This window comes from Alosa alosa, chromosome 20 (assembly GCF_017589495.1).
Source record: "Alosa alosa isolate M-15738 ecotype Scorff River chromosome 20, AALO_Geno_1.1, whole genome shotgun sequence".
Classification (NCBI taxonomy): Eukaryota; Metazoa; Chordata; class Actinopteri; order Clupeiformes; family Clupeidae; genus Alosa; species Alosa alosa.
The window spans coordinates 15867855-15894252 of record NC_063208.1 but is presented as its reverse complement, the minus strand read 5'-3'; the positions used below and the strand labels follow the sequence as shown (position 1 = coordinate 15894252).

Below are 26398 nucleotides of genomic sequence, written 5' to 3'. Positions count from 1 at the left end.
CTGCCTGCCTCTCTCTCTCTCTCTCTCTCTGCCCCTCTCTCTCTCTCTCTCTGCCTCTCTCTCTGCCTCTGCGTTTTCCTGAATGGCATACGTTCCCTGTGTCGGAGGGCTTTCCCCACTGGGTGTTTCCACACAGGTGTTTTTCCCCTGGTAGTTCTGTTCAGTTCTCCCAGTTGTCACATGGATCAGTATCAGTGACCTGACATGTGTACACAATACAAAACCCAGAATATCACCCTCCCACCACACACGCATACACACACACACAGACAGACACTGCAACTCACTTTTACACATTCTCAGACTCCCACTCACTTTACTCTCACACTCTGTGAGTATGTACATTATTCCGTTAGCTGGAATCTTCCGGAAGGTGAGCCTCCCGCCCTCTGCAGCATGTATGTTGGGGACACAAAGCTTGGTTTTGAAGATAAGAGAGCGCCAGATCAAAGATTGACTGACTGACAGGCCTCCACTGCCTTTGATATGATTGTCTTTGTGAATATATATCATTCTGCTCGCTACCGTGACTTGAGATTTGTAATGTTCTTTTATCTATTCCCCCTATCCACATTTCCCCGCATGTCTAAACAGAGGAATCCCCGCATGTCTAATCAGAGGCCATGTCATCTTGTTAGGATGTGTGTTCATGCTGTGGTGCTTTTCAGACACTGACTGTGAGAAGGGTGTTTTTATGTACTGTCCTTTTGTGCACACTGCTGAGACCAAGTTTGTGCATTTGAAGCTACAGCTACTTATTTTTTCGTGTGTGTGTGTGTGTGTGTGTGTGTGTGTGTGTGTGTCTACAGTACATGAGTAATGTGGACTCGTGGTGTAAGGCCTGTGGAGAGATGGAGCTGCCCTCAGAGCTACAGGACCTCGAGGACGCCATCCACCACCACCAGGGTCTTTACGAACACATCACTGCAGCATACTCGGAGGTAACGTGTGTGTCTGTCTGTCTGTGTGATTGAGGCAAACCATCCTCTTTTAATTGGCGTAAACTTGAGAATATCACATCTGTCCCACATATTTGTGTGTGTGCTCGGGTATTATGCAAGCATCATAGCATTCAGAGATTGTATGTGTGGGTGAAAATCAGTGTGTGTGCGCGTGTGTGTGTGCGCGTGTGTGTGTGTGTGTGGATAAAGAAACAAAGCACAAAGAGACTATTATCACCTTACTGTGTAGGCTCGACCTGATACAAAGCAGCACGCACACACCATATCATCAACTACATCATCACCAATTACCCATAGCAACAACCATCATTTCCACTAATCACACCTGAGATTTTGAAACAAGCACATTCTATCTGCATCCCTACAACCACAACCACACACATAAACACACACGCACACACACATATATATATATATATATATATATATATATATATATATATATATATATATACAAAAAAATCAAACAAACATGCCAACTCACACATATAAACACACACTGAAAGTATCGCCCAAACTCCCTAATATCATTCCTCGTGTGCTTTGCTCTGCCTTTCTTTTCCACAGGTGAGTCAAGACGGAAAAGCCCTGTTGGACAAGCTGCAGAGACCCCTGACCCCCGGCAGTGCTGATTCGCTGACTGCCTCGGCCAACTACTCGAAGGCGGTGCACCACGTGCTGGACGTGATCCACGAGGTGCTGCACCACCAGCGGCAGCTGGAGAACATCTGGCAGCACCGCAAGGTCCGCCTTCACCAGCGCCTGCAGCTGTGTGTGTTCCAACAGGACGTGCAGCAGGTAAACACACACACACACACAATCATGCAACACTTTGCTCTCACTCTTAGGATGGACACAGATAGATATACACACACACAAAAGCTCCACTTGGATCAATGCCTGCAGTTGTGTGTGTGTTCCCACAAGACATGGATGAGGCAAACACACACACACACACACACACACACACACACACACACACACACACACACACAGGCAAAAGTGAATTCAGGGTGCATAGTGATATGCAGACATACACATACAGTTTTTTGTCCCTGTGACAGAAGTGATCTATTTTCCAGAGGGACGGTCAGGAGGGAAGGCACACACTCACACACTCACTCAAACTCCCAAACTTAAACACTCCCTGCAGGGCCTCTGGAAACTGTTGTCCACAGCTGTGTAGTGGAGCAGGATATCCAACTGTCTGTCTGATTCTCTGTCTCTTACACACACACACACACACACACACATACACACACACATACAGCCTGCAGCATTTTGTGTGAGAAGAATGTTCACCAGGTAAAACACCTACCCACAGCCGGTCCACACTCGTACTCATTCACACACACACACACACACACACACACACACACACACACACACACACACAGAGAGCACAAACTCTGATTGCCGCAGTATGTTTGCTGAAGCTTTAGGGGAGAGAGAGTGGGGAGCCCTGCCCCTTTCCAGAGGACTTCAGAAGTGCATTTTGGAAGGCTTTAACTAAGTGTCTAATTACTGGGAGGCTTGCCCTCCCTTCAGGGGGTTAAAAATGAAACTGTGTGTGTGTTTGGCCCCGCTTCACAGGATTAGGTTAAGTTTGTGTTCTCACAAAGCCCAAATAGCGGCGTGCAATTAGTGAATTAGTCAAATCCCTCCCTCCTGTCCTGTTTATTATTCCATGTCTTCTCTCATTCGCCCTCATTTTCTCTCAGTCCTCTCTCTCTCTCTCTCTCTCTCTCTCTCTCTCTCTCTCTCTCTCTCTCTCTCTCTTTCTTTCTTTCTTTCTTTCTTTCTTTATTTCTCTCTCTCTCTTTCTCTTTCTCTTTCTCTCTCTTTCTCTTTCTCTCTTTCTTTCTTTCTTTCTTTCTTTCTTTCTTTCTTTCTTTCTTTCTTTCTTTCTTTCTTTCTCTTTCTTTCTTTCTTTCTTTCTTTCTTTCTTTCTTTCTTTCTTTCTCTCTCTCTCACACCTGGTGTTGCTGTGCTGTGCAGAAAAAAAGAAGTTTCTGCTGGTTCTCTTTTGCAAGTCAGTTTCCAGTTTCCATGGCAACCTGTTTCCAGGTGGAGGGTATTCCTCAAGAAGTGGGCAAAGTGAAGAAAAAGGGAGACAGAAGAAAGAAAGAAAGATGGGAGAGAGGGACATGAGAGAAAGAGAGAGGAAGAAAAGAGACACAGGGACAGCGAGCAGGCAGAAGGAGGGATACATAAAGAAGGGATGGTGGAAGTTGGGAAGGAAGTGTGGTGATGGCGAAGGAAAGTGGGGGCATCAGAAAGACAAGAGACACACACACACACACACACACTCAGAAAGACAAGAGGCAGTTAAGAGCAGATACAGTATGTAGCTCATTACACACTGAAATTTACACACACACACACATACACACACACACAGAAAGACCAGAGGCAGTTAAGAGCAGAGACAGTATGTAGCTCATTACACATTGTAATTCACACACACACAAAGACAGGACGACAATAGGCAATTAAGAGCAAACAAGGGAAAAAAAACCCAACAGTAATTCTCAATCAAGAGAAGGATGTACTGCGCACTGAAGCAAGAGAGAGAAAGGGAGGGAGGAGCGTGTGAAGGACTGCGACAGGAGAAGAGGGGGAGACGTGAGGAGATGAGGGGGAGACGTGAGGAGATGAGGGGGAGACGTGAGGAGATGAGGGGGAGACGTGAGGAGATGAGGGGGAGACGTGAGGAGATGAGGGGAGTGGGTGGGTGGATGTGGCAGTGCTGGCTGAAACTTCATGCAGATGGGAGAAGGACAGCAGCTCTGAGGCCTCTGAAAGCACACAAGCACACACACTCAGTCTGCTCGGCCATTCTGCTCCTCGCAAAGAAAGAACCCCTATCACATACTGATGGAACAACAGAATGGTTACGTCATTATCAAGTGCACATGGATGTGATTGTAAAACAAACAAATTGGCAAATGTACACACAACAAAAAACACACACAAAAACACTGAATCTTTTCACAATTCTCTAGGCATAACTGATATGAGATCACAGACTCTTTCTTTCAAAAGAGATATATTTGTATTGAAATAATGATTGTGTATGTGTGTCTGTAGGTGCTAGACTGGATCGAGAACCATGGTGAGGCGTTCCTCAGTAAGCACACAGGCGTGGGGAAGTCACTGCACCGAGCCCGAGCCCTCCAGAAACGCCACGAGGACTTTGAGGAAGTGGCTCAGGTACACGTCTTTCCTGCCTACGTGTGTGTGTGTGTGTGTGTGTCTGTTTATGTCTGTTTACGTTTGTGTGTGTGTGTGTGTGTGTGTGTGTGTGTGTGTGATGCTCACAGCACTCTTTCCCGTGTCCTGTTTTTAAATAAGACCCGTAGGAGATATCCCGAGAGGTTTATTTGTAAACACACACAGAAACAAAAAGGCTTCCTTTTTTGCACAGAAACAAAAAGGCTTACTAGTGGGATGTTCTGAGGACCCTTCTATTATTCTGTGGTGCTTCATTATTGCCAAAACTCCATCTCTAAAACTGCTGGTGTAAGAATCCATGTCTTTGATTCTATTTGCATTCTCAATTGATTTAACAACAAATGCTCTTTATTGCAAATCGTAACGCTTTAGAACTGTGTGTGTGTGTGTGTGTGTGTGTGTGTATTTGTGTTTTTTATTGATGTGTGTTAGCCCTCTAGCTCAACTGTGTGTGTGTTATGTTGATGTGCTGCAGAACACGTACACTAACGCGGATAAGCTGCTGGAGGCGGCGGAGCAGCTGGCCCAGACGGGCGAGTGCGACCCGGAGGAGATCTACCAGGCTGCCCACCAGCTGGAGGACCGCATCCAGGACTTTGTGCGGCGCGTGGAGCAGCGCAAGGTCCTGCTCGACATGTCCGTCGCCTTCCACACACACGTCAAAGAGGTGAGCACAGTCGCACGCACGCACACACACACACACCCCCACACACACACTCTCTCCGCCATGAGTGCCATGGGCCTGGAGATGGATACACACACTCTCACACACACACTCTCTCTCTCTCTCACTCACACACACACACACACACACACACACATCCAGTGTATGCATAAATCTCTGATGAATGCTGCAAATTACAAATCTCTGATTAAAGCCACAGCCAATTCTTCCTATAGGTTGAATATGGCAAACTGCAGCTATACAGTAATTTCCTGTGTATTAGCCGCATTGTGTATAAGCCGCAGGACAGTGTTTTATACAAGTTAAAATAAACAAATCCATATCAATACCATATTAACTGCCCCCGTGTATTAACCTCATAGCTGAAGAAATTGTGCAAAATCAATGTACCGTATAAGCCGTGTCTAATAGTTGGGGAATTACAGTAAAGGAGAATAGTTAATCATTTCGAGATACCAATTTTAAGAGAAGCAACAGCTATTAGAGGGGCATCTTGGGGCCATTGCCTGTGGTTTAGAGGGAATTATGATTGGGCCAAACTGTTCCTAGGTCAGCTGAGAGTGTATAGATGCTGCACTTCAGCTATAAACGCGTTGTGACTATTGGGCTGTAGAGAATTAGGCGGATGTGAATTTTAATAGTTGTGCGGATGGATCCAACTGTGATCTGCAGATAAGCTGCTGTTGTGATGAGCTGAAATGCATTTGGGTCACATTTGGAGTCTGACGCTTGGGTGATTTAAAGCAAGGAAAGGGACGATGGCAGTGAGTTTGATCCTTAAATCAAATCCTGTTAAAACCTGTTCCCAGATCAGTAGACCAAGGAGTGCAAATAGAAGAAAAGGGGGATGCGTTTGCCAGTTCTCGTTTTTTCCCCCCTTGCCTGGATGAGCCGCCAGTGGCGTCATCTCCGTCGCACAGCTGTGGATGGGTGCTAAGTGCTCTTTGGGGGGGACAGATGGGGGGGATTTGGTCCAGCAAGACGGGAGCCTGGAACCTGAAAAAGATTCTGTGTCAAGAGTCAGTCTCCTGGATCAGAGCTAAGCGCAGACTCCTGTGCTCCGCAGCTGTGCGGCCGGCCGTGAGAATGGAGGGGGCTGGATGGGAGGGTGGGGGGGTAATAAGAATCTGACTAGGACTATGGGATGCGTCAGACGCCCTTTCTCCACACGATACTGAGCCTCGCGGCGTCTGGTCTTCTCTGCTGCTGTGGATATGAGAGGATGAAACATGACGGAGGGCGACCAGGAGGAGAGGGCTTTGGGGATTACAGAGAGACGGCAGCACACACCTGGGCAGCTGAAGTGCAGGTTGGATTGTTGGACGTCTACTACTTTTAATAAGGAGAAGATCATGCACACAAACATCCTCAGTCAGTCTTTTTTTTTTTTTTTTTTAAAGGTCATATTTGACCGTTAATTACCACTGATTTTGGTCACTTAGTGTAATAGGTTCTCCTACAGGTACAGGTCATTTTGATAGAAATCGTGGCTTTGCGAAATCAGTCAGTTAGTTTGCTGGTTCGTTCTGGAACCCGCTGTAATCGTGTGTGTGTGTGTGTGTGTGTGTTTGCGGATGCAGCTGTGGACGTGGCTGGAGGAGCTACAGAAGGAGCTGTTGGACGACGTGTACGCCGAGTCGGTGGAGGCCGTGCAGGACCTGATCAAGCGCTTCGGCCAGCAGCAGCAGACTACGCTGCAGGTCACCGTCAACGTCATCACAGAGGGACAGGACCTCATCCAGCAGCTGAGGTAGGCAAAACACACACACTCTCACACACACACACTCTCTCACACACACACACACACACACACACACACACACACAGGCATGCAGTCATTGAATTCTGTGTGGAGAGTTCTTCTCAAGACGTGTAGCTCATAACACACTGAAGTTCATGAACACACACACACACACTCACACACAGGTCCCCCACGCCTGTTTCATTCATCCCGACCCAGGAGGGACGAATGAAGGCTAGTGGTGTCTCATTTCCAAGGGGAATATTCTCACCTATGTCTTGCCACTCTGTTTCGAGGGACAAGGGTTAAGAGAAGGGGAAAGGGTAAGAATGAGAAATAGGATTGGGCCTAAGGACTTCTCTGAGCAGCTGAAGTGTGTGTTTGTGTGTGTGTGCAAGTCTCTGCTGTCACAAGCACTTTCTCACACATATCTTCCATGCAAACATACCCACATGCACACACACACACACTCACACATGGACTGGCCTGGAGCTTAGCTATTATGGACACTTTGATCTCTGCTTTCTGCCATCACACACACGCAGGAATCGGTATGTGCACTGAAAGGCACAGACACACACACACCGCCGTTTCAGTGTCTCAAGTCTCTTCTGCTTTCACTCCAGCTTTTTCCAATTATCCACGGCTCACTTTCATGTTCCTCGCTCCCAAACACACACATGCACACAGACACGCACACAGCAACAGTTTGAAATCCACTTGCACGCCGCGTCTTTAGTTACTGAGCAACTTCAGGCCCTTAGCTCTCCCTCTTCCACTCCCTTTCCACTTACATAATCTCTGTGTGTGTGTGTGTGTGTGTGTGTGTGTGTGTGTGTGTGTGTGTGTGTGTGTGTGTGTGTGTGTGTGTGTGTGTGTGTGTGTGTGTGTGTGTGTGTGCAGGCAGACCCACTCTCTCTTCCTCCTCTCTTCCCACCAGCATGCACATTGCAGGCTTCACAGCCCCTGCACCACCAGCTTTCCAGGTCCTTTTAAACTAGTACATTTAACAGTCTCTCTCTCTCTCTCTCTCTCTCTCTCTCTCTCTCTTTTCTCTTTCTCTTTCTCTCTCTCTCTTTCTCTTTCTCTTTCTCTCTCTCTTTCTCACTCTTTCTCTCTCTCACTCTCACTCTCACTCTCACTCTTTTGCACTCTTACACACACACACACACACACACCAGTGGAGGCCTGTGCGCAGTCCAGGAACATGTTGGCGTGACTCATACTGCCACTGTATCTGTGTCTCTCTATGCATAATCCCTTCCCCTGGCCTGGCCTTCCACTGACAGCTACTGTAGCTGAGAGGTGGAGGATGCGTGGTGGTGGTGGTGGTGGTGGTGGTGGTGGTGGTGGTGATTTTGGAAACCCCAGGGGGTGGTGGAGCATGAGAAGGCGGCAGGCTCCGCACAGGTGACAGATGGAGTCCCAGTGGCCAGCTCACTCAGAGAGTGAGAGAAAGAAGAAAGAGAGAAGGAGAGAGAGAGAAGAGAGAAAGAGAGAGAGAGAGAGAGAGAAAGAAGAAAACAAGAGAGAGGGAGAGGGAGAGCATGTGTGTGCAAGCAAGAGTGAGATTGACAGATGGACAGAGAAGTGAAGAAACATAGCGAGCGTAAAGTGCGTGCGTGGCGTCTTGTCGTCTTGGCAGCGTGTGTGTGTGTGTGTGTGTGGCAGAGAGAGAGATTTGTGGTTAAACTCAGTTTGATTTTTCACAGCTCTTTTTATAGAAGTGATGGAGACCGGGAGATGCTCTCTCTTGGTTGTTCTCTCTCTCCATCTCTCTCTCTCTCCCTCAATCCCTCCATCCCTCTCTCCCTCCATCTCTCTCTCCCCCTCCATCCCTCTCTCACTCTCAGAGCATCTCTCCACCAGCTCTGCATTACATAATCCATCTCCCACAACACACCAGCTAATTAGACCCCCACACACATGCGTGCGCGTGCACTCACACACACACACACATGCTGCTACCCTCCCTGACAAGTTGCCCAGCTCCCCATACACACTCGTACTAAAATAGACTGGTGTTAACAATAGCTTGGGAGTTTTGGCACTGCATCACTGTTTCTCAGATTCAAGGCTAAATAGTTAAAATATTTTTAGACACGTTGTAAAATTAAACACTAACATGCAAAAGCTTTTTGGAGCTAGTTTAAGACACTCCTACCCCACGAGTGTCAATGTAGAACACAGATTTTCTGACATTTCTATGAGGTGGTGTATTTAGTTGTATAAATCTAAAGAGGTGCCTTTTTTTTTAGTCGTAAACAACTGAAAAGTGGCTTTTATTTTAATAGGATATGTCAAAGGTATGCCTTTGAATTAGTGATGGGTTTTAAAGCTGTACATCATTCTGGTCTCAATGATGTTGCACTCAGTCATTCACGCCATACTGGAATCTCCATCGCTCATTCGAACTGTTAAAAACCCGACCCGGTCGCAAGTCAACAGCGACCACAAATCGTCAGACCATAAACCCAGCCCAAGTGTCAGTAGCTCTCTCCACAATGGGGAATTCCATTTGAACACAGAACATCTCTCACACACACACACGCACGCGCACACACACACACACACACACACACGGTCTGGTCTGAGTAATGGAGTGTGTGGCTACGACGAGTGCGGCGGCAATTTGGGGTAATTACAGAGCGTGTTCCGGCTGGGAAAAGAAAAGGAGAGGGAAAAAACAGCCATTTCAACCCTGCTGTGACACCGCCGCCGAACGGGCCAATATTATGATTAGGAGCCATTGTTTGAGTGAAGGATTACAGTTTTAAAAATTCAATTATAGCTCATTTTACTGGGCTATTGCACATTCTGTCTCCTCTCTCGCTCTCTCTCTCTCTCTCTCTCTCTCTCTCTCTCTCTCTCTCCCCCTCTCTCCCCCTCTCCCCCTGTCCCTCACTACTCTGTTGTTTTTTCTGTCCTCTATCACTCATACTCCAGTTTAATTTCCTAATCTGTCTGTGTCTCTCTCGTATCCAAACTAACCATTTGTCTTTGAGTCGTTCTTTGTCTTTCTTTCTTTCTTTCTTTCTTCCTTCCTCTCTTTTCTTTCTCTGTCTTTCTCATATTCACGCCATTTGGTCTCTATTACTCCCACATCATTCTCTCTCTCCTTACAAAAGCCAGCTGATACTCGGATGCATATGTTGGCATGGCAAAAGGAGATTTTACTATCAGTGCGTTTTTTTTTTTTTTTTTGTAAACCCATCAAAGTCATGGCAACAAAGTGAGGAAAAACATACCTCTCTCTCTCTCTCCCTGTATGTCTCTCTCTTCTCTTTCACTCTCTCTCTCTCTATCCCCCCCTCTCTAATGTTTTTCCTCTCTCTGTGTGTTTGTGTGTGCAGGGACTCTGCCATCTCCAGTAACAAGACCCCTCACAACAGCTCCATCAACCACATCGAGAGCGTGCTGCAGCAGCTGGACGAGGCGCAGTCCCAGATGGAGGAGATCTTCCAGGAGCGGAAGATCAAGCTGGAGCTCTTCCTGCAGCTACGCATCTTTGAGCGCGACGCCATCGACGTGAGTGCCACTGAAACACACACACACACACACACACACACACACACACACACACACTGAACACTGGTAGAAACACAGATGTCATGTGGACACACAAGCATTTAAAACCTTTTATTTACACACACACACACACACACACACACACACACACACACACACATAACACTGGTAGAAACACAGATGTCATGTGACAAACACACAAGCATTTAAAACCTTTTATTACACACACACACACACACACACACACACACACACACACACACACACACTGGTAGAAACACAGATGTCACAAACACACAAGTATTTAAAACCTTTTATTCCACACACACACACACACACACACACACACACACACACACACACACACGTATTACACATTCAGAGTCCAAACAGGAGTGACTATATAGCTCTCACATCCCACTTATACTAGTTAGCCATATGCACAAATATAGCTCTCACATCCCACTTATACTAGTTAGCCATATGCACAAAATCCAAAAATGATGCACATACGACACACACACACACACACACACACACACACACACACACACACACACACACACAGTTTGACTGCCTGTTTCTCTCTAGGAATGTCACTTAAGGCCCATTCACACCAAGAAGGATAACTATAAATAAATATCGTTCTTGTTAATATGAATGACGACGTTCACACATAAACTATAACGATAACAACATGAAGAACGATATCGTTGGGTATCACTTTCAGAGCGATTTTCACAACGATAAAATGCTAATAGCCAATCAGAACCCATCGAATTTTAGCTGTCACATTCATTAACACGAGGAGAGACTTTGTTTATCGTTGTTCAGTGTAAACGCTTTTATCGTTATGGATATAGTTATCATTATCGTTATCGTTCTTGGTGTGAATAGGCCTTAAGGGGGTGTACTGTAGATACATGTGATGATGTTGGCATGATTAAAAAAAAGAAAAGGAAAAGCCAGCTTTTTCTTCTTTGGGGAGTGTCCCCCGCTGTGGTGTGTGTGTGTGTGTGTGTGTTGTGCTGTTTCTTCTTTGGGGAGTGTCCCCCGCTGTGGTGTGTGTGTGTGTGTGTGTGTGTGTGTGTGTGTTGTGCTGTGCTCTTTCTTCTTTGGGGGAGTGTCCCCCCGCTGTGGTGTGTGTGGTGAGACAGCGGTGAGCGTGCCAAGTGCCTCCCAGGCAGAGATGGAGGGAGTTGTCCCTCTAGTGATGAGCGCTCAGCTACTGCAATACACACACACACACAAGCACCCTAACACACACACACACACACACACACACACACACACACACACACACACACACACACACACACACACACACACACACACACACACACACACACACTGCACTTAAGAGTGAAGAGGTCAAGTTTGGGTCGTGCCCACTCTCACACAGAGACAAGTAGGCCAGGGCGCAGCTGTCGGCCTCTGTGTGTGTCTCAAAGCGATGAGCTGCGTGTGTGTGTGTGCGCATGGAGGCACTTGAGATTGGAATTGGCGTCACTCCTCAGTGCTGTCAACAGTAAATCCTACCAGAGACTACAGATAGAAGGGCATACATGCTGTGTGTTTTGGGGGGGGGATGGGTGCGCTCTGACCACTCTCCATATCCCATAGATCAAGACAGACGTGAAGATTGGAAAAGCGAATTTGTGTGTGTGTGTGTGTGTGAGAGAGAGCCAGTATGTGGTTGTTTCTGTGTTGGTTGTGTGATTTTGATTTCTTGAGTGTGGTTTTGTTTGCACCTGTTCTATGATGACTAAAACTACACCAAACTGGAATGAGTGTGTGTGTGGGAGTGGGTATGTGTGTGTGTTCACTTAGATTGTGAATGTGTCAGTCAGACCATGATGAGTGGTGATTGCTTTCTATATCTGTACGTCAAATGAAACCTAGCAATTAAGTATGTGTGTGTGTGCACCCATGTAATTAGTACTCTTAGTTATGCCCTAGTGTTTCTTTGAGAATTTGCATCAAGATTTGTGATTGTGTGTGATTTGAAAGTGAAGTGAAGTGTGTGTGTGGTGTTTACATTATATGATTAAAAATATATACTGTAGTAGTTTGTGTGTGTGTGTACCCTATACACTCGTCATCCACACACATGGACCCTATACACCCTCACATCCACACACATATGTACCCTATACACACTAGTCATCCACACACACACACACAGAGACACACACAGACACACACGCTTGTGTTTTAAGCAGTTGTATTATACTATTGAATTCACACACTTATTCTTCCACAATTATTCTCATTTAGAGCCTGTTGGTGAGGACTGCTACATGATAATGAGCACTTTCCTATTGTTTTGTGTGTGTACAAACAGACACACACACACACATGTACCCTATACACTCGTCATCCACACACACACACACAGAGACACACACAGACACACACGCTTGTGTTTTAAGCAGTTGTATTATACTATTGAATTCACACACTTATTCTTCCACAATTATTCTCATTTAGAGCCTGTTGGTGAGGACTGCTACATGATAATGAGCACTTTCCTATTGTTTTGTGTGTGTACAAACAGACACACACACACACATGTACAGTACTATTTGCCTTGGTACTCGTTTCCACATTGACAAGTAGCCGTAACATTATAGTGTGCTAACCTCTAATAACCCAAATTAATATTCTTACCGTCAGCATAGGATACTGCTTCTATATGCTGCACATAACTTAATTAGAGAGAGAGAGAGATAAAAAGAGCAGATTTCATCCCATATAAATTAGTACAACATACAAAATCATTGTGTGGTGGTCAGACACCTGATATTGTGGTTTAAGCAGCCGTTTATACTATTGTTCCCATTATTCTTCCACAATTATTATTCTCATTTTTAGATGTTGGTGAGGGACTGCTACATGTTAATGTCCCTGTTTTGTGTGTGTGTACAAACAGACACACACACACACACACACACACACACACCAGTCCCTTACCATGCGACGGCCTCAGGTTAGGGCGCACCCCCAGGGCACCGGGCCTCTTGATCCCTCAGTCCTCCGGCCTTACCTGTCCAGCGGCACCCTGATGGCATGCATAATTCATCCAGGCCCAGCAGCCCTGTCCTGGGAGGGGTCATTAGTAAGACACCCAGGGCAGTGATTGGGGAGTGGGGTCAAGTGTGGATATGTGTGATTCTAAGAGATGTGTTTGTTAAAAGATACAGTGTCCCTGTCGGTCCTATCTGTGTAGATTACTATGTGTGTGTGTGTGCGTGTGTTGTTTAACGTCCCTGTCGGTTCTGTCCGCTGTAGATCATCTCGGACCTGGAGTCGTGGAACGAGGAGCTGTCGCAGCAGATGAGCGACTTCGACACGGAGGACCTGACGCTGGCGGAGCAGCGGCTCCAGCACCACGCCGACAAGGCCCTGACCATGAACAACCTGACCTTCGACGTCATCCACCAGGGCCAGGAGCTGCTGCAGTACGTCAACGAGGTGCAGGCCTCCGGTGAGTGGCCACACACACACACACACACACACACACACAGAGACACACACAGACACACACGCTTGTGTTTTAAGCAGTTGTATTATACTATTGAATTCACACACTTATTCTTCCACAATTATTCTCATTTAGAGCCTGTTGGTGAGGACTGCTACATGATAATGAGCACTTTCCTATTGTTTTGTGTGTGTACAAACAGACACACACACACACACACACACACACACCCAGTCCTTACCATATCACGACAGCCTCAGGTTAGGCACATTTACCCCCAGGACAGGCACCCGGGCCTCTTGATCCCTCCAGTCCTCCGGCCTTACCTGTCCAGCAGCACCCTGATGGCATGCATAATTCATCCAGGCCCAGCAGCCCTGTTCGCTGGGAGGGTCATTAGCTAGGAGCACCCAGGGGCAGTGTGGAGCCACTCCAGGCCACACGTGAGCGCAGGGGGCTGGGGACACGGGTGGGGGGTCCAAGCAGAGAGCTACAAGGACGTGGATATGGAAGATGTGATTCTGAAGTGTGTGTGTGTTAAGAGACAGTGGGAGAGATTAATCATGATCATATGCAGTGTCTCAGGTCTTTTAGTCAGGTGTGTGTGTGTGTGCGCGTGCGTGTGTGTGTGTGTGCGCGCGGGTCGGTGCATGATCGCATTCAATGTCTCCTCATGTCAATCTTTCTGTGTGTGTGTGTGTGCGGAGGTAGAGAGATGAGGTGTAAAGTGGCTGTCAGCAGTGAGTGGTGTAAAGGTGACAGGAGGAAGGCGAAGGGTTTAGTGCCTTCACAGCAGATAGGGGATTGGCAACGCATAATCCACTCCCCTACAAACCTGTACAACCCCCACACACACACACACACACACACACACACACACACACACACACACACACACACACACACACACACACACACCCACTCTTACATAGACACACTTATACGCTCACTCTCAGCCTACACATTGCCCTTGCTATTTCATCGGTAGTATTCGCTTTTTAACAAACACCCTCACATCCACACACACACACATGTACCCTATACACACTAGTCATCCACACACACGTACCCTATACACCCTCACATCCACACACATATGTACCCTATACACACTCGTCATCCACACACACATGTACCCTATACACATTCGTCATCCACACACACACATGTACAGTACTGTATACACACTCGTCATCCACACATCCACACACACATGTACCCTATACACACTCGTCATCCACACACACACATGTACAGTACTGTATACACACTCGTCATCCACACATCCACACACACATGTACCCTATACACACTCGTCATCCACACACACATGTACCCTATACACACTCGTCATCCACACACACATGTACCCTATACACCCTCACATCCACACACACATGTACCCTATACACACTCGTCATCCACACACACATGGACCCTATACACCCTCACATCCACACACACATGTACCCTATACACACTCGTCATCCACACATCCACACACACACATGTACCCTATACACACTCGTCATCCACACATCCACACACACATGTACCCTATACACACTCGTCATCCACACACACACACACACACACACACACACACACAGCATCTGTGCAGATGGAGTGATGGGATGAACAGAAGAGGGAGGAAAGAACAGAAATAAGGGGAAAAATGGAACCGATTCCATGTGTTTGTCAGATCCATCTGTTGGCACGTGTCGCTTGCGGAATGAGTGTGTGTGTGTGTGTGTGAGAAAATGGCGGTGGAGAGAGTGGAAGAGGGAAATTAGTATGACATGGTCGACAGTTTGATCATGTAACCGAGCCGCCCAAGCCATTTGGATGTGTTGGCCGAGGCTGGCTATGAGAATGTGCTGACAGCTTCCTAAAGGAGAGCTCTCGCTCTCGCTCTCTCTCTCGCTCTCTCTCTCTCTCGGTCTTGTTTTCTTTCTCTTCGTTCCCGCACTGTGATCCCCCTTTCCCTCCACCTCTCCTTCGGCCTTTCCCTCCACCTCTCCTTCTGTCTGTTTTACCATTGTCACCCCCCCCCCCCATGTTCCTCTTGCTTCTTATCTGCTCATAATGTTGGTTCTCATCTGTATGTTTATGTCTCTCTCTCTTTCTCTTTCTCTTTCTCTCTCTCTCTCTCTCTCTCTCTCTCTCTCTCTCTCTCTCTCTGTAGGAGTGGAGTTGTTGTGTGACCGTGATGTGGACATGGCCACACGTGTGCAGGACCTGCTGGAGTTCCTGCACGAGAAGCAGCAGGAGCTGGACGTGGCGGCCGAGCAGCACCGCCGACACCTGGAGCAGTGTGTGCAACTACGCCACCTACAGGCCGAGGTCAAACAGGTAAACGCACGCACGCACAAACTTCACTGCTATTAGCAGTGTGTGTACCTACAGTATACCTCCTAAAGGCACACATGTGTACACACACACACACACACACACACACACATACACACACACACACACACACCTTAGAACAGCCCTGCTGATACCAGTGTGTGCAACTACGCCACCTGCAGGATGGGATCAAACCTGTAAAGACATACATGCACTCACACACATGCTCACACACAAACACACACACACCCACACAACAGCACCCTGTCCCCTGTCCTTAGAACAGCACAGTTGTCACCTGAAGCAGTGTGTGCAGTTCAGCCACCTGCAGACTGAAATCAAGCAGGAAAGTGCAAACGCACCTAGATTAAAAACATGCACCTACCACGCACCTGTGTAAACAAACATGTAACTTTTCTACATGAACACGTAGATACAAGCAGCCCTTTTAGCTAGATGCAGCCACACCATATGCAGGCTCAAGGTGAAGCAGAAACCCACATCCAGACACATGCGATGCAGGCTTTAAAAACACGTGTGACACACTCACACACACACACACACACACACACACACACACACACACACACACACACACACCTCTGAGATGGCCCAGAGCCCTGCTGATGAGTCTCCTTTTGTTTCTGTGGGGAGAGCCAGAGGCCAGCCACTGGCTCAGGCTAATTAAGCACCTCGCACAGAAACACCGCCCTGAGCAGGGCCTCTGCAACAGCACCTCAATACGTGAGGACTTAAAGGTCCACACTAACAATCGTGTGTGTGTGTGTGTGTGTGTGTGTGTGTGTGTGTGTCAGGTCCTGGGCTGGATTAGGAACGGCGAGTCGATGCTGAATGCGGGGCTCATCACAGCGAGCTCTCTGCAGGAGGCCGAGCAGCTGCAGCGAGAGCACGAGCAGTTCCAGCACGCCATCGAGGTGAGCGCGCCATCCATCCTCCGCTCCTCCTCCTGTTCTCCTCAGCGGTTCCTCCTCAGTGTTTGTTCTCTCTTTCGCTCTTCCTGCTCTGTTTTGTCTGTGCTCTGCCCTTTTTCCTCCTGTCTCTGCACTCTCTTCCTTGTTGTTAATGTGCACTGCGCCATCTTTACTTCTGCTGTTTTTGCTTTCCTCTTCCTCCCCAGAAGTTTCTGCTTACTTCGGAAAGTGTTTTTTTTTTTTTGGCCAAACTTACTCAGGATAGGTCACATGCCTGGGTTTTTGAGGAACCATTGTTGACAGACAGCTCATACACACACTATCCCTCCCTCACACACACACACACCAGACACAAACATACCTCTCAGTTCACCTTAAGCAATGTGTACTGTACACCCATTCAGGTCAAGCACTACATAATCTCCCACATGCACAATCATGATAGCAATTGGGCCCCAAATAGAAACATTCACACCATTCTTAGGATCATCGTTCCTATGGGAGCCCCTTGCAAAATCAGGTACTCTCTAAACCAAGACCAAATTATTATTATTATTATTATTATTATTATTAATAACAATAATCATAATAATAATAATAATAAATAATAATACATTTTAATACATAATAAATAATAATACATTTTACAGATTAGCCACATAAAAGAAAATACACAAGACGTATAGACATCCTTGTTCCTGTCACTCAGTTCCCACAGGCCACAGCTGGTGGACAGCAGGCCTTTTTTCTCCATCCCCTCTGGACCCACTTTAAGAGAGCCAGACAAAGGTGTCGCCCTCGTGAGCGGCTCCTGAGTGCTGCTGAAAGGCCCCGTTCACCCCACGGTACCAGAGTAGACTGCCAGCAGCGATCAGAGCCCCATTGAGATGGCGAGCACGTTAGATTGGCCAGTGTGAATGAATCAGTGGGACTGTACCCATCCAGACAAAGAGTCTCAGAGGCAGGTTCACACGTGAATAAAGGGCTTCTTCTCTTTATCTCATAGATCGGCTTGTTGTGAAAGTTGTGTGCTCTCCCTGCTCTCTCTCTTTTTCTCGGTTGCACTTTTGTTCTTTTTATAGTGCTGTTAGTCTTTCTCTCCCTCCATCAATCTCTCTATCTTTTAGTCAGTCTTTAGTACCGATAAGTCCCCTGACGTGTCGCTGTGATCCAGTTATTGTCAGTATCTCCCCTTTCCTCCTCTGAGACTCCCTTTGTGTTGGAGACTTTTGTCAGGCTCTAAATACAGTATGCTATTCTCTTTCTCTCCCTTCCATCAACCCCCTTTCCTTCCTCTATCCCATCATCCTCTTCCTCTTCTTCTTCTCTGATTACCCATGTCTTACTCGTCCTCCTTCATCGTCCTCCCCTCCTTCACTCTAACCCCTTTCCTTCTCCCCCCCTCTAACCCCCCCTTCTCTTCTTTTGCTTGTTCTTCTCTGAGCATCTTTCTTTTCTTCATCCTCCACTCCATCCTTCTTCCTTTCTTCCTCTGATTCTCTTTGTCTAATAATGGTCACCTATCTCTTTCTTTCTCTCTCTCTCTCTCTCTCTCTCTCTCTCTCTCTCTCTCTCTCTCTGTCCTGCAGAAGACGCACCAGAGTGCGCTGCAGGTGCAGCAGAAGGCGGAGGGGCTGCTGCAGGCCAACCACTACGACATGGACATGATCCGCGACTGCGCCGAGAACGTGGCCTCACACTGGCAGCAGCTCATGCTCAAGATGGAGGACCGCCTCAAACTGGTCAACGCCTCTGTGGCCTTCTACAAGACCTCCGAGCAGGTGAGGGAGAGAGGGAAAGGAGGCGGGGGGGTGAACGAGTCTGTTGCCATGGAGATGGAGGCGAGACACAGTAGGGGGAGTTGGGTGTGGTGGGATTATAAACAGGTTAGTGACAGGGCATAGCATGATGGGATATGTAGTCCCCATGGTGGGTTGCTATGAGAAGGGTTAATGTGGGGATTTCAGTGGTGTTTTTTTTTGCTTTCTTGTTTGTTTATTTGTGAAGAACTCATGAATTATCACTATTGTTGTAATGGAGCAGATCATCACGGGTTGAGTATTGTCTGAGAATGTTCTGGTGGAGTAAAATATTTTGCTGAGCCTGTACCTGTGTGTGTGTGTGTGTGTGTGTGTGTGTGTAGGTGTGCAGTGTGCTGGAGAGTCTGGAGCAGGAGTACAAGCGTGAGGAGGACTGGTGCGGCGGTGCCGACAAGCTGGGGCCCAACTGTGAGACGGACCACGTCACCCCCATGATCAGCAAACACCTGGAGCAGAAGGAGGCCTTCCTCAAGGTAAACAACAACAATCTTGTCAAGTGTCAACAGCAAATCCTCATTTTTTTTGTCCACACTCCACATTTAGTTTACCATCATAGAGAAGTGAGTTAAAGCTGAAAATATAAAAATGTAAGAAACTGCGATCAGAAAATATTTTCAGATTAACCAATTACCAAAATAGCTCATTAATTTGATACTTCTCAACTAATCAATGAATCGATTAATTGTTGCAAACCAACAATGTACACCCGAGTGAAACTGACCGGTTTGTTGTTCTCCCAGGCGTGCACACTGGCCAGACGTAACGCGGACGTGTTCCTCAAGTACATGCACAGGAACAGTGTCAACATGCCGGGCCTGCTGAGTCACGTCAAAGCGCCCGAGCAGCAGGTCAAAAGTGAGTATCGCCACGCACGCACGCACGCACACACACCCCCACACACACCGCAAAGCATGTGAACAGAAAGTCCAAAGTGAATCCCACTCCACTTGCACACAAATGCATGGGTATACAGTACATACATGTCCCCTACCCCCTCAGCATCCGCTCCATAACCTTGGACATCTGCACTCCGTCTATTGTGTTGCTCCTAGTGAGCGCTCCCTCAGCCCCAAGTGCTGTTTCATTGAGGCCACCCTGTTTTGACTTACGAAGCCACTTACTATTATGCTATTATGAGGCACCCATGAGTGCTGTTAATGAGCCATTGATGTGAACATTTCTCCAAAATTAAATGGCTCTTACAAACTAGGACAGGAGAGGCGACCTAGCAGAGGTACAACACTGAGACCTCATCTTTTGACCCATCACCCCCCAATCACCCGCTTGCCTCATACAGCTGAGATGGCCTCCAGGGACGGGGTTGCCCTGCCTTCTCTCTGCCTCCCCCACGTTTGGACTGCTCGTCCTTCTCTGGAGGTTGTTGTTCACCCTTGTTGTCATCATGATTCAGCCGTCATTTACAAAACGCTTCTACAAGAGGATCTCTAGTCTCTAGTGTCTCTCTCTCTCTCTCTCTCTCTCTCTCTCTCTCTCTCTCTCTCTCTCTCTCTCTCTCTCTCTCTCTCTCTCTCTCTCTCTCTCTCTCCCTCCTCCTCTCCCTCTCTCCCCCTCCCCCCTCTCCCTCTCCTCCCCGAGTAAGCAGCAGCTCATCACAGTCCCTGGCCCACTTAAGCCCTCTTCAGCCCACTTTGTGTGTGCATCCTCCTCCCTCCTCTATTTTCCTATTTTATGAATATGGCTGAGTTGCGCTGTGATTGTGGGGTGTGTGTGTGTTCCTGTCTGTTGTACTGCACAGGCTGCTGAGGCCTGTCCCACTTACCGCTTTAAGACGCTCAAGTCATTAAAATACAAAAAAAGCATGCACACACACACACACACACACACACACTCCCAAATGGAGAAATCCACCACTGTGCCACTCTCTGGCATGTCTCTCAACAGGCATGCACACTCACACTCACCCTCCAGAGTTCACTTAAAGCACACCAAGCCTTAAGCCACAAAGTCTTGTAAAATATCTGCTCTTCATTTGAGTAGAAGTCCAAGTAGAAAGGCACCAGAGCACAATAGACGAGGCCCATTAGAGAGTCGGGACAGTAGGGTCCGTACCCTCCAATCCTGCTGCTCCCTCTCCGACAGTAACACAGGAAAATCAGACCGGTGTCTGCTCGCCCTTACATTCCCCTTACGGCTTCACGTGGAGTGGACGGCCTCAGTGGCTTTCTTCCTGTGTGCCTCCGAGCGTGTCCCTGCCTCTGATCTCTCGCCACTTTCATGTCCGCGGGCTCTTTGATTAAGCATGAGATATCAAGCTGTTTGCGTGATCTTTTCATGTGCGCTCATCGAAAGTGTGTGAATGTCCTTTTCTGTGTGTCTGTGTGTGTGTGTGTGTGTGTGTGTGTGTGTGTGCGTGCGTAGACATCCTGAATGAGCTGCTGCAGAGAGAGAACCGGGTTCTTCACTTCTGGACGATGAGGAAGAGGAGGCTGGACCAGTGTCAGCAGTATGTGGTGTTTGAACGCAGCGCCAAGCAGGTCAGCATTGCATAACACACACCCACCAACACACATATACACACACACACACACACTGTTTACATATTTACATCATTGTGTCCGGTCACCTGTACAGGTTGCATACTGATGGAGGTGAAAATAGGGGCCAGACAAATATAGTCTGGCACGCAAACCCACACACACACGCACGCACGCATCGATCTTTGCATTCCAGTAAACTGCTGAAAGATCATACATGCACACACACTCGCCGATCTTAGCTTTCAGCAGTTTACTGGAATGCAAGCACAGACACACTGCATCTCTTAGTGACATTCTCTCCCCCATAGTCTGTGTATTTTCTAGACAGCTGAAACCACAGATTGGCAAGCACCGAACTCCTCTGCGGTCCCAAATTGCCTTGTGTCATGCAGCACAAGAGACATTATCATTAGGGGAAATTACTGCTGTTTCTACGCGTTTCCAAACATCCGTGTGTGTGTCTGTGTGTCTGTGTGTCTGTGTGTGTGTGTGTGTGGTGGGAATGCAAGCAAGCAAATGTGATGTGTCCATGTCTGGAAACATGGACTCCATTTGCCCCCTGGTGGGCATTTGTGGGTATTGCACCAAATTACATCATTGTTTACTGGTTGCCGCAGGGCCCTGGTTGAATCAACTTCAGTTGTCATCCAAGATACTCCCACTGAACATTTGTCACTGTAACTAATCAAAGTGTCCATCTGTGTCTGTTTGTCCTTCTGTCTCTTGGTCTGTCTCTGTGTGTGTGTGTGTGTGTTCCTTCAGGCCTTGGAATGGATTCACGACACGGGCGAGTTCTACCTGTCCACACACACCTCGACTGGCTCCAGCATTCACCACACACAGGAACTACTGAAGGAACACGAGGACTTCCACATCACAGCCAAGGTGCCCGCCCGCACAAACGTCAACACAAACACGCTTGCTATAGACACATATTCATATAATAATAATAATACACTTTGTTCACACAATTGCACAAACATTTTCTACATCATAGTTGAACCAACCTCTCTTACCTATTTTATTACAAATACTTTCAAGTTATTTCAGTGTGACAGTTCGACACCGTTTGACAGTTTGTCCTCTTCCACCTCTCTCTGCCCACCATTTCTCCTCCTCTTTGTCCTTTTCTTCTTCCTTTATTCCTTCTCTCTCTTCTCTCTCTCTCTTTTCCTCTTCCCTTTCTCCACCTTTCCATCCTCCTCTCTTTTCCTCTCCCTCTCTCTACCCTTCCCTCCCTTCAGCAAACCAAAGAGCGGGTCAAGCTGCTGATACAGCTGGCCGATGGCTTCTGCGATAAGGGCCACGCACACGCGGCCGAGATCAAGAAGTGGGTGACGGCGGTGGACAAGCGCTACCGGGACTTCTCGCTGCGCATGGACAAGTACCGCACGTCCCTGGAGAAGGCCCTTGGCATCTCATCCGACTCCAACAAGGCTGTGAGTGACCACACTACTGAGAGAGAAATCCTATTATAATGACAGATGAGAATAAGAAGATTTTATACTGGTTTAGCTTCTCGTCTATGTTCTGGTTGTATGTTCTGGTTTTAATGCGATAAACTGTGGGCCAAAAATGAAATTTTGCCAAATAAAACCGGTATTTAATAAAACCTGTTGCCAAATAAAACCGGTATTTAATAAAACCTGTTTGCCAAATAAAACCGGTATTTTCATTCATCACGGTACGATTCTAGAAACCCATTGTTTTTATTTTGATGTGGGGTTTTCCTACAAATGTATCACCACAGTATCACATTGTACTGATGGACAGGAGGCTGGTGAAATATCAATAAATGGACAGCGAATAATGAGTCACTGAAATTATGACTCTGTTTGTAACCTGAATCCTGCTGTCCAGCCAGCTGCCATATCACATGTGAAGATGACTTCCCCAGTCGCCAACAGTGTTCTAGTTTCCCTTTACAGGGAAATTACAAACACTTGGGACACATTTGAGTTGATTGAGACCCATAATATGCAAGAACCTGGCCTTAGAGGGAAAAAAAGACATCCATGTTTAAGCTTCTACTGTTTTCAGATTTGGTGTTTGTATTTAATTAGCTGGCTAATGTGTATTAAGAGGATTGTTGCTGATTTCCTCTCCTCTCCCGTCCAGAGTAAAGACCTGCAGCTGGACATCATCCCCGCCAGTGCTCCAGGGTCAGAGGTCAAGCTGAGGGACGCTGCCCACGAGCTCAACGAGGAGAAGCGCAAGTCGGCCCGCAGGAAGGAGTATGTGTGCTCCCACTCTCAGCATCTGCCCACACACACACACACACATTCTCTCTCTCTCTCTCTCTCTCTCTCTGAAGCATGAAGTGTCTATGGATTCTTTCTGTCTTTCTTCCTCCTTCTGTAGGTCTTCTCTTCACTTGTCACTCTTTACACTCCCTGTGCAGCTGGGGTCTGGCTCTCCAAACCTCTCATGCATACTGTTACATACATACATACATACATACATACATACATACATACATACATACATACATACATACATACATACATACTGTACATACATACATACATACTGTACATACATACATACATACATACATACATACATACATACATACATACATACATACATACGTACATACTGTACGTACATACACATCCCCTCATGCATTAACACACACAGACACAAGCTGTGTTATGGCTCCCCATCATATGTGATTATAACTCATGTCAGCAACCTCTCCTCAGTAGTTCATGTAATTCCAGACAGTCTCCAAGTCTCCTGGCTAATAATTGATGAGAGTGCGGGTTAAAGTGAGCTTGATCTCCTCCGTTATGGGACAAATCTGCACATTCAGCTATATGTGGGAGGCTGTGTTTTAATAATGTATGCCTGACATGGTTCATCATTGCATCATTTAAGTGGAGGAGATCTCCAGAGTTTTGGAGGAGATGGCGACAGAAGGAGATGATTCATCAGACAGACTTCTCCTCTCTGTTTTGTTTGAAACCTACAGACACTAAATGTGTGGAACTCTTTGTAACGGTGGCTTTGGATTCATGGAGTATTGGCTTGGAGATTGATGACGAGCTTGGTGAATAATACTTTTTCATGGTTTTGTTTTTTGCAGGTTTATCATGGCTGAACTGATTCAGACAGAGAAGGCCTATGTCAGAGACTTGAGAGAATGTATGGATGTAAGTATCTCACCCTCTTGTCCACATTTGTAGTGTCTTCATGGACAATTCAAACATGTCTGCCTAAATAACATATGAATGCCACCTCTACAGTAGCATTGCTGGCATTTTCAGCTATTGTGTTGATTGTTACATGCATTGCAACATACTTGCATTTAAACCCACCTGAGATTGCACAAAGGAAGGGTCTTGAGCAGTATTGTTAAGTTGTCCTCCTCATCTTAGACGTACCTGTGGGAGATGACCAGTGGCGTTGAGGAGATCCCACCAGGAATTGTCAACAAAGAGCACATCATCTTCGGCAACATGCAGGACCTCTACGAGTTCCACCACAAGTGAGCTGACCTTACAACCCCCTCTCATGCTGTGGTGTCCGTGTGTGTGCATTGATTTTTGTACTCATGTTCCTTGTCCTCATTTCCAGTATATTCCTCAAAGAGCTTGAGAAATATGAGCAGCTTCCTGAAGATGTGGGCCATTGCTTTGTAACCTGGGTAAGTCTGTGTGTATGTGCTACTGCGTAGTGAACTTGATTGCCTCTTCTTTTGCTCTGTAAGACTGGAAATATTCTAGCGCATTTTCAACAATCCATACAATTAATTCTCTTTTATTTGCGCAATGTATTTCCATATAAGGTAACAATGACAATTCTGTGCTTTTATGAATGAACTAAAGATTCTGTTTAAATTGAGGTCATAACTGCATGGAGGTAGACATTTGAAGTAATTTCTGGAGGACTTGCGTCATTTGAATAACAACTTTGTGTAACAACCACGCATTGTTCTCGTCACAGGCGGACAAGTTCCAGATGTACGTGAACTACTGCAAGAACAAGCCAGACTCCACACAGCTGATCCTAGAGCACGCTGGACCTTACTTTGACGTGAGTCACCACCATCTCAGGCCTCTCAGCTAACTCTGGAGCTACAGAAGTATAGCTATAAATGGCATTTACACTGTTAACCCTCTATTTTTGTTTGTTTGTTTGTTTATTTATTTTCTGCCATAACAGGAGATTCAACAGAGGCATCGGCTGGCCAATTCCATCTCTTCATATCTGATCAAGCCTGTGCAGAGAATCACCAAGTACCAGCTCCTGTTAAAGGTTAGATAAGTCACACACGACTGAATAAAGCGTTTTGGAATCAAACTTCATATATACCAATCTGCATTTATGTTTATTTAGCAAGCATGTATCCAAAGCAACTAGCAGTATTTCTTAGATGTATGTTTTTATCTTTGCTGTGACTACTAATGTATGTCGGAAAGTCCCAGGATTGATCGCTCTTTCTAGTCGACATGCAGTGAATTACACGTACATTTCATGACCAGTGAATATGCACTAAGACATCTTTGCAAGTACTATGGCAGGTCAATTTTCATTGACCGGTTTTAAAGGTCAGATATTTTCTAAGTACTAAGCACTAAGTGTTATCCAGAGTCATGCTAGTTGCCCTAATTCACTGATCCGAGAACAGCCTGTGGGCATCAGAGCCACCAGCCCACTGAGGAATCAGACGCAGTGCATTTTGGGTGATTGCTCTTAGAGGAAGGGCAGACACGACAACGTAAAGGTGGTTTGAATACTGAAGTGTGAGTGTGTGTGCGTGTGTGTGTCTGCAGGAGCTGCTGACCTGCTGTGAAGAGGGTAAGGGTGAAATCAAAGATGGCCTGGAGGTCATGCTCAGCGTGCCAAAAAAGGCCAACGATGCCATGCACCTCAGCATGCTGGAGGGTGAGTTGTGTACACACACACACTTACACACACACACACACAAAAGAGTACTCTGTACACAAAATACCGAAAGACCATCTCTTTGGGTAGTAGTGCTACTTGGTCTACTTTATGATCCCTTTGGATGTTGTTATTCACTAATAAATACAGAATGAATCTCAGTTACTGGAATAGAGCGAGGCCTCTCCTTCAAAAGTAATGACTGGCTATAGTGGCCATCTACAGCCCTTGTCCTCCTTGAGTAGAATGGTGATACAGTTGAGTGAGATCAATGA

At 46.8% G+C, this 26398-nt stretch overlaps 1 protein-coding gene across 13 annotated transcripts in view; it reads left to right on the top strand.

Annotated features, from left to right (window-relative positions):
* The window catches only part of trioa (trio Rho guanine nucleotide exchange factor a), a 113194-nt gene that overhangs the window by 63342 nt on the left and 23454 nt on the right, over positions 1-26398 (top strand). For all 13 annotated transcript variants that reach the window (XM_048230318.1, XM_048230313.1, XM_048230319.1 and 10 more), the window contains 22 exons: positions 810-941; positions 1530-1760; positions 4053-4175; positions 4672-4863; positions 6462-6631; positions 9976-10150; positions 13442-13637; positions 15820-15986; positions 16799-16918; positions 18505-18696; positions 19059-19208; positions 19476-19590; positions 21115-21230; positions 21996-22118; positions 22478-22672; positions 23352-23467; positions 24322-24388; positions 24614-24723; positions 24813-24882; positions 25182-25271; positions 25401-25493; positions 26012-26123. In XM_048230318.1, the coding sequence (XP_048086275.1) occupies positions 810-941; positions 1530-1760; positions 4053-4175; positions 4672-4863; positions 6462-6631; positions 9976-10150; positions 13442-13637; positions 15820-15986; positions 16799-16918; positions 18505-18696; positions 19059-19208; positions 19476-19590; positions 21115-21230; positions 21996-22118; positions 22478-22672; positions 23352-23467; positions 24322-24388; positions 24614-24723; positions 24813-24882; positions 25182-25271; positions 25401-25493; positions 26012-26123 (3055 nt within the window). The remainder of the gene's footprint in view (positions 1-809; positions 942-1529; positions 1761-4052; positions 4176-4671; positions 4864-6461; positions 6632-9975; positions 10151-13441; positions 13638-15819; positions 15987-16798; positions 16919-18504; positions 18697-19058; positions 19209-19475; positions 19591-21114; positions 21231-21995; positions 22119-22477; positions 22673-23351; positions 23468-24321; positions 24389-24613; positions 24724-24812; positions 24883-25181; positions 25272-25400; positions 25494-26011; positions 26124-26398) is intronic.